Source organism: Aquila chrysaetos, chromosome 10 (assembly GCF_900496995.4).
Source record: "Aquila chrysaetos chrysaetos chromosome 10, bAquChr1.4, whole genome shotgun sequence".
Lineage (NCBI taxonomy): Eukaryota > Metazoa > Chordata > Aves > Accipitriformes > Accipitridae > Aquila > Aquila chrysaetos.
The window spans coordinates 22,402,098-22,421,998 of NC_044013.1; the positions used below are offsets into that span (position 1 = coordinate 22,402,098).

At 40.8% G+C, this 19,901-nt stretch overlaps 1 protein-coding gene across 5 annotated transcripts in view; it reads right to left on the bottom strand.

Moving 5' to 3' along the window:
• Positions 1-14,078: 14,078 nt before the first annotated feature.
• PXYLP1 (2-phosphoxylose phosphatase 1) overlaps positions 14,079-19,901 on the bottom strand; it is a 63,734-nt gene continuing 57,911 nt past the window's right edge. For all 5 annotated transcript variants that reach the window (XM_030028711.2, XM_030028712.2, XM_041126826.1 and 2 more), the window contains 2 exons: positions 18,970-19,109; positions 14,079-16,429 (listed from right to left, as the gene is read on the bottom strand). In XM_030028711.2, the coding sequence (XP_029884571.1) occupies positions 15,498-16,429; positions 18,970-19,109 (1,072 nt within the window). In that variant the 3' untranslated portion in view covers positions 14,079-15,497. The remainder of the gene's footprint in view (positions 16,430-18,969; positions 19,110-19,901) is intronic.

Below are 19,901 nucleotides of genomic sequence, written 5' to 3' on the forward strand. Positions count from 1 at the left end.
ACATTAAAACTGCAGGTGGAGTTCAGAGCCAATGTAATTAAAGGGTCTGGAATTTCATCAGAACACTAAGGTTAAAATTCCTTTCACTACTTCTTGTAAAAGACTGTAGAACTTGAATTAATAAAAAGGTTTCCCTCTAGCCACTCTTATTTTGAATTGACATTTCTTCACTCAACCGGCAATTTCAGTGGTCAGAAAAATCACAGAGGAATCTTATTCTCAGCTAGAGCTTCCCGACAGACATTGCATGCTGAAATGAGTTCAGGATTTTCAACTGGGGTGTAGGTGAGCCTTTTCAAAGTTTGGCTCACAGTTGTGAAGGGGCCATGCTCATTTGCCTATACTGTTAGCATCCATCAGGTGGATGGCATATATAATTTTTTAATGCAAATACCATGTTAATGCTTCCAGCAAGATTCATTTGAAATTGCTTCTTCTCTTGACACCAAGAAAGCAGACTGCCATGTCAAAAAAATAATTTGGAACTTACCCACCTGCTCTCCCTACAGACACTCTTCAGAGCAGATCAGCTATCTGAGACTACAGGCATGAATCTGGAAATGCTTAGTTGCACTACCTTTATAGACAAATGTCTATTGATGGAGAACAACGAATTAAAAAAAGTAGGTTCAGGCTTTAAGAAGCCTGGTGTCTGTGCATTTTTATCTCATTTCTGATCAACTTCAGTGTCTGAAGAATATGCTTTAAATTTCCCCACAGGTGGAGCAATTGGAGGACCTCTTTCCTCCACCTGGTCATATATTGTCACAAAATCTGTAGAACTTGGCAACTTCTACATTCCTGTCAAATGTTGTTGAAATCAGCCCAGGTTCAAAAGTTACCAAGGGGAGACCTCTCCCCAAACCAATGCCAGGAGTGATTACAAAAAAAACCTCACTTCATTACCCTGCCTACCTTGCATACCAGGGTAACAGCAACATATTGGCATTCCGTCAGACTGAGAAAACCTCTTCAATAGAAAGACAGCTACTAAAAGTGTTTGATAAGAGGCACCTAAATCTCCTCTACTGGCAAAAGTCATCTTCTGTTCCTAACATCTCAAGAAGGTAATGACCAGCATCTTTGCCTAGCTTTGTGCTGATAAACTATACACCTCCCAGTAGTTTTAATAGGAACTGAATTGATAAACGCTGTAACAGCTTGAAAATTTAGATCAATGTTTAACGGGACAGACTATAATCTCCTCTTGCAGGGAAGTGTTTTCATGACAAAAACTACTTTCCCTACAGGGAACACTGCTGAAAAATCACATAAAGAAATTTTGAAAATTCACATTTAGGAGAGCCTGAGGAAACAGAACAGTACACGCAGAGCAAAGTGTACCATTCAAGCCTGATTCTGACTTGACAGATTTGAGAGCTGGAGGTAAAGCTTTTTTCCCCGTGTACTTATTTATGAGAATGCCCTATAAAAATCTGCATTTATATGTAGACACACAAACAAATGCACATGAATTCACAGGCACCATTTGGATTCTGGAAAAGCCAAACTTTGTAACAAGTTTAAATAAGAAGTTTAAAAATTTCTAAAAATAGTGGATCAGAGATGCAATAAGCCCTTCTAAATTCTGTGTATGGAAAAGAAGCCCCCATACACATGCCAATATTTTGAAGTTGCCTGAGCTGTCACTGATTTAACAGAACAGTATTTCAACTTCTTTAGAAAGAGAGAAAATGGAGGGGGAAATGGAAGTAATGAAAGGTAGTAGGTTAAGACGATATAGATTTTTCCCTGAGGAGCTTTTTGGCAGGAACCCAGGAACAAAATCTGTATTTGCACACTCCGAGGGGAACTGAGAGGAAAACCCAGCCCTGCCAAATTCTGTCTCTTCATTTTGATGGATGAGAAGTCGTCATACAGCTAGCTGTACATGACTTGAAGACTTTGAAGAAGTGCACAATTTCCAAATATGTGAATTCGTGAGTAGTTTGCCAGGAGACTACCATGAATACATGCCAGCAGTATTTATGTGGTGGATATTAGGAACATATTTCCATAGAATCAGAGAAAAATAAAGAATGAAAGACACTTGGAAGTCACCTGTTCATCTCCTAGTTGCAAAACAAAAATCAACAAATGCTCCCAGGGAGATGTTTGTATCTCCTGTTCCTAAAGATACTGAAGACCTGTGACTTCAGTCTCCCTCCTACCAGTTCATTTCACCATTCCACTAGGCTTACTCCTGCAATTTTCTTTTCTTAAATGTTGAACTTCAGTCTTTTTTTACTACAATTAGTTCTTGTCCTAACCATAAGGAAGAAGAGATTGTTTCCTTCCTTTTCGTAGTAACCATATTTGCATTTGATTAAACTCTCCTCCCCTTTCAGTTTTCTCTTCTGGAGTCTCTCACTCTAGGTTGTTCAACCATATTTTTGAGCTTTCTCATTGTTCTTGAGTTTCTGTGTCCAAAAGTGAACATGCTACTTGAGGTAAGTCCTTCACCAGCACTGAGAAACTGGAAGGATTACTCCAGGCATTTTGTAGGCCATTCTACCGCTTTAGTGTACCATCCTTTTCTCCCTTTGACTCTCCCTCATGCAGTCCACAGACAGTAACATCACTTGGCTCTGGTTCTCTTTCTCTCACACAACTCTCAGGGTCCTCAAGAACACACCCCATCCCCACTCTGCTGAAGACCCTCCTTCTTCCCAAACTGTCCTTCCTTGTCAATTTTATTGCTAAGACAAAATTATTTGTCTTAATTAGTATGATCTGCAGAGTATTTAAAGTTATCCTTAGTTATTTTTAATAAAAATGTACGAGAGAAATCTTCAAAGATTGCACCAGTTAGTTGAACACCATTTCATACTGATAAAATAATATTTAAATGTGCTCAACAGCTTCAAGTGGGAAGAGGAATTGTGACTGTTTCCATGATAAATTGAAAGCTTAAGAGAAGGAGAATGAAACTACAGCCATGTTTCATCCTATCCATATTCATTATTTAAAAGCACATAAGACTGAGAAAACATGACCTGGATTCTGTACTGATGAAACAGAATGTCATTTTAAAAAGAAACTAAAGCAACACTACATCTCCATGTCCTGGTTTCAGCTGGGATAGAGTTGTCTTCCTAGTAGCTGGTACAGTGCTATGTTTTGAGTTCAGTATGAGAAGAATGTTGATAACGCTGATGTTTTCAGTTGTTGCTAAGTAGTGTTCAGTCTCAAGTCAAGGATTTTTCAGCTTCTCATGCCCAGCCAGCCAGAAAGCTGGAGGGGCACAAGAAGTTGGCACGGGACACAGCCAGGGCACCTGACCCAAACTGGCCAACAGGGTATTCCATACCATGGGACGTCACATCTAGTAGAGGAACTGGGGAGTGGGGGCAGGGGGATCCCCGCTCGGGGACTAACTGGGTGTCAATTGGCAGGTGGTGAGCAATTGCACTGCGCATCATTTGTATATTCCAATCCTTTTATTATTGCTGTTGTCATTTTATTAGTGTTATCATTATCATTATTAGTTACTTCTTTTCTGTTCTATTAAACCGTTCTTATCTCAACCCACAAGTTTTACTTCTTTTCCTGATTTTCTCCCCCATCCCACTGGGGGGGGGGGGGAATGAGTGAGCGGCTGCGTGGTGCTTAGTTGCTGGCTGGGGTTAAAGCACGACAGTCCTATTCCAGAGCAGTAAGTAAATTGCTTAGCGAGAGAGAGCTGGAAGTACTCACAGTGAACCATTTATTAAGCCATCAACTTTCCATCCGCAAATTAACCACAATCCAACGTCATATTTTAATTTGAAGTGCAACATCCAGAAGTATTCAAAGGGATTCCATGACATATTTCAATTTTGAGCTTTCATGCAAACTGTTCCCTGCTCCTGTTGTTTCCAGTTCTTAGTATTTCACATTCTGTAGCTTTCTCATCTCATTCACATGTTATTGTTATTTCTGGTCCCTGATCAGACAGGTTCCAAGCCTTCCATACAACTACGAAAATACCTTCACGACAGCCAAAGTTGGATCTAAGTCTATACCCATATTTATAGGGAAATAGACATTTGTACAAAAGCTGACAACTTTGTCAAAGTGTTCCAGTGCTGGTTTACTCCCTCTATGGATACAGCATAAATACCCTCAGGCAATTAAAAAAATCATTTGAAGTTGGAGTACAACATCAGCACAGGACAGGAACTCAGCCTGCATCCAGATTTTTTGGATGAAGCAAAAGGCTGTTTGGGGTGGCATTCAAGTTACTTGGAGGAAATACCTTCTGGGGATTTGCTGTTAAGGAGAGGAGATTCTCTCTCTCCAGATAAATCCCTGGTTTGCACATTTCCATCACAAATTATTGCTGCTAAGATTTTGCTCGCACAGCAAGTGAGCAAACACAAATACACAGGACTGCAAATACAACTGAAAGGAACATGCATCTTAGCCCGTCATCCACTTACACAATCACATTCCACAATTTCTTTACTGCCACAACTTAAATGCTAGCAATTTTTTAATGTGCTCTATTAATGTCCCACAAACAGGGTTTGTTTACCTGGTGTGCAAGCCAATAACACCCAGAGTCGAGATATTTTCAAACTAATTTCATTGATGCGCATGAACAGGTGCCTGTCTCAAGACAGCACACCCTTGTCTCAAAAATCCTCATAATTATACACTTAAACACATATTCATTGTTATTTTCCTTAATGATTGGTTCTTTCTTCTTTGTCCCTCATGTAAATTAGTGCACAGACCCTGTCTTCTTCCTTCATTGTGTTCTTTTGAGTAGGTGGTCTCATTGGAATCGGTGGTCAATGAGTTGGTGGTCGTGATCTTCCCCTGTAGGAATTACCTTTTACCTACTTCTTCCCTGATCTCGGTAGTTTCAAGTGGTTCTTCAAGGTTTATTGACCAGATCACAATCCATTACCTTTTCTGACATAAACATAAAGCCCAATTGTCTTGTAGTTAGTTCCTAAGCCCTAAATCATGTCTAGTCACTGTTCCCCTATTTTAAATATTAACTGATGGGGGCCGTACACAGAACTTCAGCAGCTCTGTTACCAAAATCCGGAATAAAACTCCTTAACACCAATGTGAAGTTAAGAAGCAGGCACTTCGTTTATTGCAGCGCTGGGGACACGGGGGATCGCTCCTCCAAAGGCGTGTCCAACTTAATATCAAAATCCATCAGTTTTTATAGACTTTTTCTGTCGGGTCATTGTTACATAAGCTCTTTACATACAAATGCATACTATGCTCGCTCTTAAATTTAAGCTTTATAATGATTGGTCCTTTGATTATATAACCTTATCAATATTCTTATTTAAAAACAATCAACATTGGTCAATTTCACTTAGCTCTGCTGACTGGAATCTTCGATACTCAAATCGAGATGGGAAAGGTAAGGGGTTTCCAAGCAGCATAACTGGTGTCCATGATGGTTTCCTTAGTTTCTTGAAACAAAACATAGAAAAACCAGTAACTTCCTGGTGAGGTTTCTATGGTTAGCTATTTCAACATCAACAATATTAAGGTTCCTATAGTCACACATAACATGGTTCCTAAAGCTTCTATGGCTACATTTCAAACTTAACAATCCTATACATTATGCTTCGCAATTTTACTTCTTAATCAAACCTAACTCTTCTATGGGATTAAACTTTGATTTCTTTATCAGACTATTTGCAACAGCTCCCTGGTTATTTCAATCATATTATACATATCAATTGATAACATTACGACATTATTTTACTACCATTTTCATACCTAAAAATTAAACCCTGGCTGACCTTAGCTTTTTTGCTGATTACGTTTTTTGGCAAAGCCGTGTCAGTCTCTGCAGTGGTACTCAAAGTCCTGTGCCAACCCCAGAGAGATGCTCAAAGCCCTAGAGGAGAGGTGGGAGCAGACCAGGGGGGTCTCGCAGCCCACCTTCGCCCATGGCGGCTGGCAGCAGCGCTGGGGCTGGCACCGCCGGGCACAGCGAGGACTCAGAGGTCTGCCCAGGCCCAGCTCCCACTTGGCGCTCTCGCGTTTTAGCAACAACTTTCCACGTTCCCCGTGCCTTCGCCTTTCGGGTTACCGTCATCCTATCACTGTATGCCCATACCACGACCACAGCAGGAGGAAGGACTCGCATTTTGTTCTCGCGTTCACTCTCTCCGCACGTTCTCCCAGGAGGTCACCGCCGCCTCCTGCCGGAGGGAGCTCCCGGAGCGGGGCAGGGGCGGCCGGCGCTGCTCACCAGGGGGAGGCGCGGGCCCGCCTCGCCCGCCTGAGGAGGGGCTGCCGCCTCCCTCCTCCCCCGTTTCGCCTCAGGACTTTCAAGCCGGCACCCGCAGGGCCAGAGGTACCGGCCGGGAGAGGTGGTGACAGCGGCGGGGCCGGGTGGGCCCCTGCACTCGAACGGCCTCTTCCCTGCCCGGCCCCGGCGGCCCCCGCCATTCCCCTCACAGCGCGGCCGGTGAACTCTCCCGTCAGGCAAAAATCCCGCTCCCCCTGCCAGCAGAGGGGCGCGGGGCAAAGCCTCGCAGCCAAACGGCTCTGGGGCTGCCTTTGCCCCAGAACGGAAAACCGCAGAAAGGAAAACGGCAGTTTTAAAGGAGAGAAGCGGCCAACGTACGCTGCAGTTACAAGGGCCGTAGGTAGGCAGTTTTCAAGCGCCCGCACAGGCATCAGAGAACGACAAACGAAAAGGAGAACAGCTACGAAAATAAGCAGGAGCGAGTAAGCTGTGTCCGCAGCAGGAGCGCGGCAGTGACAAGCTGGCGATGCAGGGCTAGATCCCCAGCAGCTGCTGCGAACCACACCAGCGCTGGCTACACCAGAGGGTCAGACCCGTGGCACGGGAAACTGCCCTGCAGAGGAGACACCAAGGGCAGAGAAAGGCTCTTTCCCCTCCTGCCACGTGCTTCCCGCCTTTGCAGCAATTTTTCCTCCTAGCCGGCTGCTGGCCCAACAGACAGAAGTTAAGGTCTGCATCCCGATGGAGCGCCTTACAAAAATTAACGATGGCAAGCAGTCAGTTCTTCATGAAAAGGCAAGATTCAGTCAAATCCTGTGGTTTCACGTGGATTTCGGGACACACAGATACTGCCATGACAATTAACTCCCATTCTATGCCAGTCAGAATAAGCACTGTCAGAAGCAGCACAGATGCACAGCAAGTCCTTAGAGTTAATGAGACCCTGTCTATCTCTATGTGTTTAAGCTGGCTGCCTTCCTCCTTACAACCACCACTTCAGGGCATGACTGTGAGGTTCCATTCCCCTATTAAAAGCAAAAATACTTTTATCACTCTTCTGCAGGCTGATGCATTTCAGTGTTGTTTCTTACCAAAAACCCAATTACCACATCACAGACCGAAGGAGAAGTTAATAATTAACAGGTAAAACTTTACATAAACCTACTTAACTGTGGGTTCACGTCTAAAGGGTTAGGAAGACAGCTGAGAGCACAGTAATTACTGACAAATGTCATCTTATCCCAGCTCTATTACATAGTAATGGACATCATTTAAACCCCTGTGGAAGAGGTTTAAGCAAAAACATACCTCTCTGGCACTTGAGATAGGAATAAGAACACACTCAAGACATTATTGTTGCCCACTGGACAGCCAGTAATGTCAGTAGCCATTCATTATCCTTCTGATGCTTGAACTATGCCTGTATGAATGTAGCAGAACAGCACTACAGCCTGTTACTCACAAAGGTTTTTGTTGTATTTTAAATGAAAGAGGCACTGAATCGGTCAAAAGCCTGTTATAACTAGCATTATCAAAGGAGAACATTAAGTATGTGACCAGTTCAAAAAGGAGAATGAAATTAGCAACCAGTGGGCCAATACCAGTTCATCGGACACTAGGCTTGGTTCCCTCTCTGTCGCTCACCGCTTTTGGGTGGACAAATTTTTTAAGGAAGAAACAGTTTTATCAGTATTACAGTCGTCCCTCTCATCACCTAAACCTGCAGAATCCCTTTTTAGATCACATTGTTTCTGACGGCAAAATTCTTTGGAGCTGCCAAATCCAGTAGCCCTACAGAAGCAAGACTGCTGCAGCTCTGCCTACCCAGGTCCAGCCAGTAGCCAGTCCACCCTGGACCCTTTAATCTTCCAGTTACCTCACACGCTCATGCGTACATGCCAGCACTCACACATACGCGCTACAGATACCCCTGTAACTGGCCTTCAGCGTTCATTCTGTCCCATAGCTGGTCCTGGATCCTCAGTCTCCTGGCTAGTATGCTTAAAACAGCTGCCTGTTTGTAGCTGCTCCAGGGAAGATGCATGCAAGAATTTGCAACAGAGGCCACATTTTCTACTTCTGTCATGTATTTTTCTTCTTTTATCTTGTGAGTCCTGTTTTGCAAGGACCTTCAATAGCAACAACTTCAGCTCATAAACTTTTCCTCCCCACATTCTCCAATGACCTCTTAAAGACTGACAAACAGATGTTTGTTTTTTTTTTTTCCCCTCTACCATAAAGACTATTCTTAGAATGAGATCTGGACTGCTTTACATTTCAAATGTCATCACTCTTTTTTCATCCTTCTTTTTTACTTTCAACAGAAGAAAAACTTTTAATGATTTTTTTGTCAGGGGATCGATCCTAAAGGAATAGCTTAAGAGTAGTTCTAAATCACTTTTGAAAATGGCTGTCCAGGACTTTTGGAAACAAAGGGCTTAATGGTATTTGTTTTCAATTTGAAGGAACTTTGCAAAGTTCAGAGCCTGTCATACCTCAACTACTTGAATAATGACATAGTATACACACGTGGCATAGCTCCTTTCATGTAGAAAAGAGGAAGAAACTAAACCACAAGGCAAGCAAACTACCCAAGACCAAAACAGCAAACTGACAGGGAATAAATACTCTGCTTTATAATTCCATATACTATAGGCTTTACTAACTTCAGAAATTGCTCTGCTGAAAAGAGTAGGACTGAATTTGGTCCAGAGGATAGCAAAGCTATAGTGACCTGGAGAATATACCTGTGTTCAGGTATGTTCTGTGTGAACAACTTGCTTCAAAATAACCATCACAGTTGTCATCATTATTCCTACTTCACCCCACAAGGCTTCGAGCATCTTCTATAAATAAACAACCACTTAAATCATGGAGGAGTCGTCCTCTTTTTCAGACTGCAGGATGAAATCCATCTACAACTTACCTGGTTTTAACTCTACTTTTCCACAGTGCTGCAATTTCAGAGCAAAGGTGTATTTTTTCCCAGTGTAATTCACACAAACCCATTTTTGTACAACAGAAAACCGCCACGAGAGGGCATCCTACTTCTTTCTGTCTTCAAATCTCTTGCTCTCAGACAGCATTTTCAAAGAGAACCTTCTTTCTGTACTACTTTGCACCCGAGTATTTTGCATTTAGATGCCTTCTCAGCCACTCCCAAATATAAAAGTAGAATATGACAGCTAAAACCAAGCCATTTGGCATTCATAATGTTCAAGGAGCATTTAAAACTAAAGCTATTATACCTACCAGAAGTGAAACAAAAGCTGGGGGGGGGGGGGGGGAGAGACTGCACATCAGCACTGCACTTAAAAAATAAGCTGAATTTTATGAGGAAACATTTCACTCACACCACAAGTACTCAACATGTTTAAACATCAGTTTCTAAATACTGTGTTTACCACACAAACAAAACATCCCACTCCTACATCAATTTCAAAGCAACAAGAAGATCTCAGCATTCCTTAAAGCAGAAGCTTTTATTTCTGCTCTATCATTTGACTGAAGTGTGCAACTGGACAAGTCAATTTTTCCCAGTTGGTAGGTCTAATTCATCAATGCATCCCTATAGAAAGGGAATTCATCAATTCCAGGATACATAAATTCCCACCAATTCCTCTTTCCATTGTTCAGGTAGTTAAATTTATTACCTTAGCCCAAGTATAAATCCACTCACAGTTGCAAATTGTATCATAAATTAGGCCGAACTTTAAAATCTAATAATTAGTCAAGTTTGATAATGCAGTTTGCTTATCATTTTGTCTCCATAGTCAAGTCAGAGGTTTGCAAGAAGGATCTCAGCTCTGCAGCTCTTTCTTTATGCATATGCAGAAGAATAATAAGATTCTTTATAATAATAATTAGCTCTTTTTTACCTTAGAGATTTGGTAATGCCCATCCACTGACCCTCAGACATACAGGTAAGCAGGTGCTAGCAACATGGTAAGTTAGTTCTTGTTCACACTGACACAGGAAAAAAAGGAAAATTATTTATGACATTAGCACAAAAATATGAAAAAACAGGAAAAGATACCTTTTGCTGTAACTGATCTGCATCTTCAGTCATCTGAACAATACGAAGACTCTGACCCTCCTGTACCTTGAAAATTTTGTTCCAGATCATCCTTAAATTCCCCAATCCAGGTTTCTTACCACTGCCCTGACCATAGTGGAAGGCCATTTTGGCCGAAACAGCTATTATACTCTTTATCATGCCCAGTACAAGGGAGACAGAGCTACTGGAGAGACCCCACTGAAGGGCCACGATGATTAAGGGATTGGAGCATCTCTTCTTATGTAAGGGTAGGCTGAGAGAGCTGGCACTGTTCAGCTCAGAGAAGGGAAGGCGCAGGGGGAATCTCATCAATGCATACAAATATCTGAAGGAGGGTATAAATAAGAGGGATCTTTTCAGTGGTGCCCAGTGACAGGACAAGAGGCAGTGGGCAAAACCTGAAACACAGGAGGTTCCACCTGAACATAAACTACTTTTTTTTTTTTTTTTTTGGACTGTGAGGGTGACTGAGTATGGGCACAGGTTGCCATGGGAGGTTGTGAGGTCTCTAACCTTGGAGATATTCAAAAGCTGTCTGGACAGCAGAGATACTGCAATATTATAAAGGTATTAATTCCTGTTGGCGTTCTGGAGAAGTTTCATTAACAGTGAAGTATACATATGTTGAAAGTAAGCAAACCATAAGAATACACCGCAATGATCTCCATTTCCCCTAGAAACAGGAAAAGTTACTTCCCTGTTAATTTTCATGTAATCATGTTTCTTCCTTCAAAGGAAGGACAAAAGCATGCAGGAAGATCAACGACCGGAAACAGTCAAAATAACGTAAGTGCCTTTTCACTATACTGTGCGTACGTGGCCCTGATTGTACAAACTGTTATAGATTGGATTGTCACGGAGCCACACACAATCAAATCCAACAGGTGTTAAAGCTCAGATTTATTCTTCAGTAGTAAAGTTAGTTAGAACTCCGGTAACATTTGTAAACCACAGGCTCAATGATGTAAGGGGAATTAGTACTACACAGCCGACTTAAGAATCCTTAAAAGTGATGACTCAAGATGTGCGTATCACTCACCTAAAAGCTGAGGGCTCTCTCCCTTGAGGAGTTACCTCGGGCAGTGCCCCGACCCAAGGGGGAGTCCCCGACTGCAGACCCGCTGCTCCGAGGAGGAGGACTGATTCCCACATGTCCTCCGGCGGGACCCCGTTTATACCCTTGTCGAATCTGACCTGTGCGCATTTAATCCCTACTGGCCGAGAAGGTCACCTCAGTGTACCTGGCACGTCTCAAACGGTCAATTCAAATTTCAACCTGTGGCCTCTAGCATTTAGGCTTTTTTTCTCTTCTCCCTGCCTGGAGAAGTTTCGTTTCTTGCTGGGCGCGGGGTAGGGGGGAAGTGTACTGCCACATGGATGCCACAAGAAAAACTGACAAAGACAAGACATCAACAGCTATTAAGTGCACTCCTTCTTTCACCTTGATACATTCTGTTATGGCCAAACACCTCTTTTCTTATACGTTTCTCTATGCAAAAGGGTTACATTCAGCCTGTGCTCCTCCATTTATATACCGTATACTTGTTCTTTCTAAAGTCACTCTGCACCACACTGACTTTCTTAAAAACGTTGTTAAGGATCATTCTTTTATTCAGAGACCGTGCAGTAAGGAGTGACAGCAGGGGGAGTGCTTGGCATCAACAATGCTGGAAAGAGCATGAAGTATTCCTACACACACTTTTCCACCCTCCTTAAACACAAAAGAAGTTTACAGGTAATGGGGAAGCAAAGGCTGAGGAAGAGAGAACAGAAATGAGGAATGAAATACCAGTTCCCATACCTCTCTATGCATAAAGAGAACTCTGGCTAGAGGATAGCAATACTTCATATTCACCGTTATCACCATTATTAGGGACACCCTTCAACATAGCAGCATTGATTGAGATCAGACATCCATAATGGACAAATATTTATCTGGGGTAATCTGAGGAACTGCAGCTACTAATAGAATCTGATCTTTCGGCACCTGTCTCACTTTCTTCTTGAGGTATGCCTACACAGATTGCTGCAAATATTCTGGTAAAGAAATAAAAATTTAATCACATAAAAGAGTTTGGTTTGATTAAGAAGTAGAAAATTGTGAAGCATAGGTATGGGAGTGTTAAGTTTGAAATGTAGTCATAGGAAATTAGGAACTTTAGAAAATGTACTATGTGTAACCATAAGAATTCAATTATTGTCTAAAATCAGTTAACCACAGAAACTTTGACAAAGATTTGTTGATTTGTAGTGGTTTGTTTTAGGAAACTAAGGAAACTGTTATGGATACCGGTTTGCTGCTTGGAAACCCCTTATCCTTCCCACCTCGATCTAATTATCGAGGATTCTAATCAGTAGAGTTAAGTGAGATTAACCAATGATTGTTTTAACATAAGAATATTAATAAGATGGTCTGACTGAAGGACCAATTACATTTAAGAATAGACATAGTATGCATTTTTATGTAAATTAATATAGATGATGGTGAGAACTGTACTGCGCAGAATCACCTAAGAGAGGTCAAGAAGCGGACAAGTGAGGAAGACTATGGAAGACCACCAGAGGGCTTCTGAAGACCACCACAGACCTTCACTGTGCCTGCGTGAAGAGACATTTACATATGCTAATGATTTATCGGAAAGTTAATGATTATGTATAACATTTTCTAGAAATTTAGTGAATATGTATAACAGGTGTGTATTTAACCTGCACAGTTAGACTAGACAGGTGCACACGACAGGCGGAGCGATCCCCCGTGTGCCCAGCGCTGCAATAAAGGAGTGCCTGCTTCTTAACTTCTCATTACTGTTAAGGAGTTTTATTCCGGATTTTGGTAACAAGATGAAGACACTTCCTAGCACCCAACTTAACTGATTTACCTAGGGGGATTAACCCCAAGGTTTACTTAAGACTTCAGGCAGAAAGCTTACTATTTGACCAGCAACCAAAGGTCCATAAAATCAGTGCATTTTTGCTGCTCTACAAAAAAGTTAAGCTAGAAGTTTGGAAAACAGCTGCAATGTCCATTAATATCTGGGATCTCAAAGCTTCTTTGAGCCCAACAAATGAGAAATCCACCCAAATTCACATCTCCTCCAATTCATGGCTGCATCTCAAAACGCCTACAACAAAGGGGATCTTTCTGCACAAGGAAATCAAAACAAAACAATTCCATGGTCTGCCTTCAGAAGAAGATGCAAGGTTAGATGCTATTCCTAGCACAGGCTTTTGAAGACGCCAAGACTGGCATTTGCAGAAGCTGTTAAGGGTTCAAAGTTTCTAAATAACACACTTGAAACACGAATGGTATGTCCATGGTAATGTTTTCTGCACTTCAGCATCATTCCTGCAAATGGTCACCAAACAGCATCAAAGCTCCAACAGATAACACTCTAAAGACCTATAGCTGCCTTTTGCTGATAGCTCAACAGCTAGCTCTTTGGAGTATTTGGTACTTATATTGGACAAATGGTCCAGTTCATGTAGTTTAGACAAAGCAAGCTCAACTTTCAGATTCTCTCTTCCTGTTTGCCCTCCAGAACACAAACATGTATGATGACTAACAGAGCTAGTCTCTTAGACAGAAAGAGAACATTTCCCAAAGTCACACATTCTAATGTGGTACAAAAGCCCCAAATTTTCTATCACGATTTTTATTTCCATATTCATGAAACATTTACCTGCTCCTTCTCAGACTGGGAACCAGAACATATTAAGTGCAGAAGTTACTAATGAAACAAGCTGCTTAACAATACACGCTTATCTTGTTACTGCAAACAGCTGAGTCACAATAAATGTAACACACAAGTATACAAAGAGTCCCCAAAATTTTATTTAAAGAAATGTGTTCAAATGCAGCATTGAAAACAGAGAGAGTGGAATGCCAATAGTCAGAAAACTTATGCTGAGTTATGTTTTCTTTGATAAACTAGCACCATTGAATCACAAGTCACAGACTAAATTATTTCTAGAAGTGTAAAAAACCTTCACCATTATAAAATTTCCATGAGTTCTATTAAAAATTGGTTCTCAATTTACTACTCTTAAAGAGATGAAAGCAGTCTGAAGTACAAGTTTTCATATCTACTCATTTTTCAAGTTACCCATAAAAGACAGTTTATTCTTAAGTCTAAACATCCTGATGAAGGGGAAAAAAATGTCTAAAAGTGAGCTTCACAAGTCTTTACAAACTAAATAAGTAAGAAAGATCTACTGTGTTATAAATATACACAGTACAATATGTACAAGTCTGATCTTACAAAAGAAGAGCTTCCTAGTCCATAAAAATACTAACTCAACTACAAAATTTTCTTAGTGTTCAGTCAAGCTGTCTCAAGCAGTCACTGTATCAAATTCCTAAAACACTGATTTGTTCCATACCACACACAACAGCTTGAACACATTCACAATGGGAAAGAGCCCAACACTTCACCATAAAACTGACTTCTAATTTCCCACTCAGGTTTAGTGGTAATGTTAGCATTTGCTATCTATTTTAATGTCACAAGACCTTGACATATTTCTACACTGTGTTTGAACTATTCAAAGTGCTGAAAGTGCAATCAAAGAATAGAGTTTTGTATCCTTTTTCCAGTACACCCTTCTCTGGCCCTGGCAACAATAGCCAAGTATTTATAGGTCTGCGAGATCAAAAAGGCACACGCTCATTTGTACATGCTCAGGTAAGTATGCCCAGATACACATGTGCACTTTGCTTTAAAGACCTTTCCTAAACATTAAAAGGCTTCTTTCTGAGTAGGGAGCTTCAAGAATTCCTTACAAATTGTTTAATGCAGATGCCTGGAATTCATAAAGGCCTTGACACAAACTGCCTAAAATGACTGAGATGGTGGTGAAAAAATAATGGTTTTGGTTTTAAACTTATGGTATCCAAGTATTGCTCTGGAATACAGAGAAACAAAGTCTGTGCTCTCTCACTCTTCATCACGCGACGTCTGGGTTACAGTAGCCCATATGATTTATCATTACAGTTAACACACCATATGTGAGCATACACATACACATAACACTCCCTCAGTATTTGTTCCTCTGTTGGAGACCATCTGCAGTCTGAATGAAAATGAAACTATTCAAAGAATGTTTCAAGCAATACCCTTTTGTACTTACACATACAAGTACAAGAAATCACAAAAGTTAACTGCGCCTCAACCAGAATACAGACTTCCACTGATACACAAGTTAACGTTGCTTCCTTTTCACTTTCCTTCCCTACAGTGGTCTTCTACGACATGCATCATAATAACTAGTGCTGTTAAAAATTAAGAACATATCCCTCTTGACAAAGTTGACAAATTTTTCTAGTGGGCACATTGGCTTGCTGGAACGTTTATAATAATCCTTGCAAAACGAGGTCTGGAATGTGACATCAGCACCATTGTACAGGATGCGGATAAAGTGCTCTTTGGGTCTCTTCCCATCCTGCCACAGCTCAAAAACTAACCTGGCAGCAAATCTAGGAAATCTGGCCTCTGTAATGCCCAAGGCACTAAGAACGGGTGACAACGTGACATCATGTGCAGAGTAAAGAACAAACACTTCTTCTTTCTTGCCTTCTGCAATACGCTGCAGCCGATTAACAGTCTGGTTGAGGAGAGGATGAGTAGCCAATAGTGCATACAAGAAATAAAGTTTCTTTTCCTGTCTTTCTCTCTCATCCTCCAACTGATGTCTTTTGATTACTTTGAAGTGTTCCATACCAATGCAGCCAGTTTTGGTACACGGAAAACTGACATTGTGGCAAAAATAGCACAAGAGAGAATCTATTGGGTTAGAAGCTCTCAACTGCCTGGTGGGAATGCCTACAATCTTTGCCATATCCACATATATTTTCTCCAAATCATTGTTTTTCACCCGTAAACTGTACTGTCTGCGCTGTTCCTCTTCTAGGTAGTGGTTTCGCATAGGACAGTCGCAGCTTCCAGAGCAAAAAATGGTGCTCCACTGATGCCTCATGTTAATTTTCTTCCAGTCAAAATCTGGCAAAAAAGTGTAGAGCAGCGCCAATGCACTCTGCAGGGTTCGACTTTTTCCTGTCGTCTCCAGGTAGAGCTGTTTTGCTGTCCAGTCGCTCAGAAGCAGTTTATGTTTGCTTATATAAATTTCTCGTAATAGTTGTCCATTTCGCAAGTGTTGTACAACCCCTGAAAGAGAATTTTTTAAGAAATCACAACACATGATTAGAAACTTCTTAGTTTTGGAGAAAAGAAAATACAGCTAGCAGTCTTATTGATAAATGAACCATTAGTTAAAAGGTTATGAACTTCAAAAACTGAACTTCACCTATGCTTGACTATTAGGAAAATTGCATGAAATATGAGATACCTGCTATTCTTCAGTCTCTCAGACTCTAGGAGCTAAACTGAGATACAGATAGAAAAAGCTGGTTCCATAAAATTTGTTTAAAACCTTAGTGGTTTAATATTTGTTCTTTGGACTAGAGACACAGACTGAATGGGTCTAACATCACTATAAAAGAAAGATGGCTATGAAGATGGATCCAGACTGCACCTGAGTCAGGTTTTCAGACAGGCAGTGAATGCTGCAAATTTATGGCAGCCAGTAAAACTACCAGCAGTCAGGAAATGAATACAGAGAATGTAAACTAGTGTGTAAAACTCACAAAACAGAGTGGTGAGATGTGCCAATCACATCAAACTTCCTTCTCCATCTTCCTTCAGGAAATACTCAAACTGCTTGATAATTCTTAAACTAATGCTCTGCCTTTACCCAGCTGGAAGAGGGTGTGTATCCTTCTCACATGCCAAAACCTTTACTCCAGAATCTACCTTACTTGTGTTATCCTCCCAAAGCAGCAAAGCAACAGGCATGAACCCTTTATGCACTAGAACACCTATATAACTTGGAACAAGCAACAGGAGTCCCAAATACTAGCTCCGTTACAAGCCATGTGCAGTGATGAATCCCATGTCACACACAACATGCTGTATTAGGAAGAGCTCCTTGGTAACCTGGCTAGATTTCTCCTGATGTCACTTTGCGAGACTTGACACTGGCCTAACACAAATATTTCTTCTGATGGGATCCCAAAACATATGAGGATTTGACAGGCAAGTTTTGGACTAAAAAATAGATTCCTTGAAAGACAGTTGGCATGAGAAAAATGGTGCTAGCTCCCCAAATATTCAACGCTCTTTTCATTCTCTCTAGTCAGTCTCCAAACCCATTGACTACCCAGAACCACTATGATATGCTCTTTCAGTCACTGGTATTTAAGATAAGAAGAGCAACACAGTTAAAAGCAAGGAATAAAACAGAATGGATCAATGGTAAAATCTGAAAAGACACAGGAGAACAGAAAAGTACTATTAATGTGAATTTTTAAATTAAATTAATGAATGTTGAAGAGAAAAATCCACGTGACTAACACTTTTCACAATCACATTTCTACCCAGTTGTGCAACAGTATGTTTCCACATGTCTGTGGGAAAGCACTTCTGTATTTTCGTTTTTGATGCACCAATATGAACACATGCAGAAAAATACGTGCAGCAAACAAACACAGGGACTTCAGTTCATACCAGTTCAGCTGGCTCTTCTGGGTGGAGAACACAAACAATTCCAAGAGCTGTGGAATCTGGGTAAATGTGTTTCTTACAAATCAGCAACTTGTTTCTATACTTCTGTCTTCTTACCTTTTGCTCCCCTCATATTTTCTATTGCCTGCTGACAGCAGCCCCAGATCTTTTCCAAATAGCCCTTTTATCACTGCTCTGATCCAGCACTACCTTGTTTCCCTCTCCAATCCCAAACCTTTTGTCTCTTTCTAATATTCCCAATACCCCCAGCACCACAATACTCCCAGCTCTCCACATACTTTCTTCTACACAGTCAAATCCCTGACTGTAACACTTCCAGTTACCTCCCATCTCCCCTACCCTTTTTGTACAGATAAACTAAACAGTATGCTCACTAGCAGAGTTCAGCAGCCTTTCTCTCAGTGGCAGTATTGATGAAGTCTCAAAATTTCATTTTTTGAAAAAGTTCTTTGGAATTTAATTGCTGATATTTCCACATTTTCTCCCAATAACTAGCTCAGCAGAACTAATAGATGGAATAAGAAAATAAAACTTCATTTTCCTGTGGTGAAAATACACATAAATAATTATGCCAGAAAGCACACTCTTGGAACTTCATTACAAAGCTTGAGGGTGCGGGGGGGAAGGAAAAAAAGCATCAGATATGTACAGTTTTTCTATTTCCATAATACAAGCATCAAATGTATCTGTTACATCTGAATCTCTTGCAGGGGACACAGTAGTTACATCACAGGTAAAAACTGGCAACTAGGTGTTCTTCAGTTCCAGGGCCATTCTGAATTACAAACCAATCAGCAATAGAGTACCAGATCTTCCTCAGGAGGGATTGAGCAATGCCATTTTTCACAACAGTGACAAGGAAAGGTGCTCGAACTTGTTACAAATTAAAAGCGTGATCAATCTGTAACAGAATTGGCAAGCATGGTTTCTAGAACTGTTAACACTTTTACAGTAGAGAGTCTAATACTTTATTCATATCCCAGCATAACCTAGGCTATGACCAACATTATAAGCTTCCCATAAAAAAGCATTTATTTCAATATAAAGAAAAACAGAAGATCCCTCCTCCTACAGACTGTATTTAACAGAGCAGAAGAAAAGATAAAGCTACTATGAAAACTTACCTGTCTGTGTAAGCTCTCCCATTTCACACAAAGAATGACTAGGGTAACGAGGCAGGCTACTTAGGGTACCATCCATTTGGGCTGCAGACCCTTTGGACATATATTTAATGAAAGCTTCAAGCTGAGGATGAGAAGGTTTCCTAGAGAGGTAAACCAAAATGTGAAAACTTGCAAAAGCATATGGGAAAACAGCTCAAGAGAGTCAAGTATTGTAAGTATGTCAGCTTGGAAATTTCATGGTGTGAGATTATTTCCCACTGAGACAACATCTGCTCTTAGTCAGGACTTCTGCAAGTATGCAAAAGAAATCTAACTACTTACTAACTACCAAAGACCTATAGGGAAACCAATATCTTGTCATGTTAAAATTATGATACCTTTTAGTAAGTAATTTGGAAAGATTTTTTTGGGGGTTTTCCGAATGCAGTTACCAATACTGTTGTAAATTAAAAAAAAAAAAAATCCTTACCAAAAAAATACTCTCTCCAGTTTCTGAAGTACCACTGCATTTTAACACCACAGCCAAAGGTATAAATGGGTTCAAATAACCGATATTTTAAGTAGATGATCTTGAAGGAAGTTTTGTAATGTACAATGCTGACTACAGTCTCAGCCTTTATTTCTAATTACTTCAGGCTTCAAATCAAATAGCACATGTAGCCTCAATTAAGTGGTACCCGGAAAGTTGTATCCAGTGGCCCCATTAAAATTGGAAGTCATTGTTTTGGGTATTGTACTATTCCCCGGGAAGAAAGAATCCAACACTGCTGGACACTTAAACAGATAAGATAACCCCACAATGGAAGTAATGAACACAACTAGAAAAGAGATACATGCAAAAAAGTCTAGGTTAACTCACTGAAACATAATTCAAGTCGGAGAAAGAATGTTTAGATCTCCTAAACTGCTCTGCAAATTTCAAATACACTATA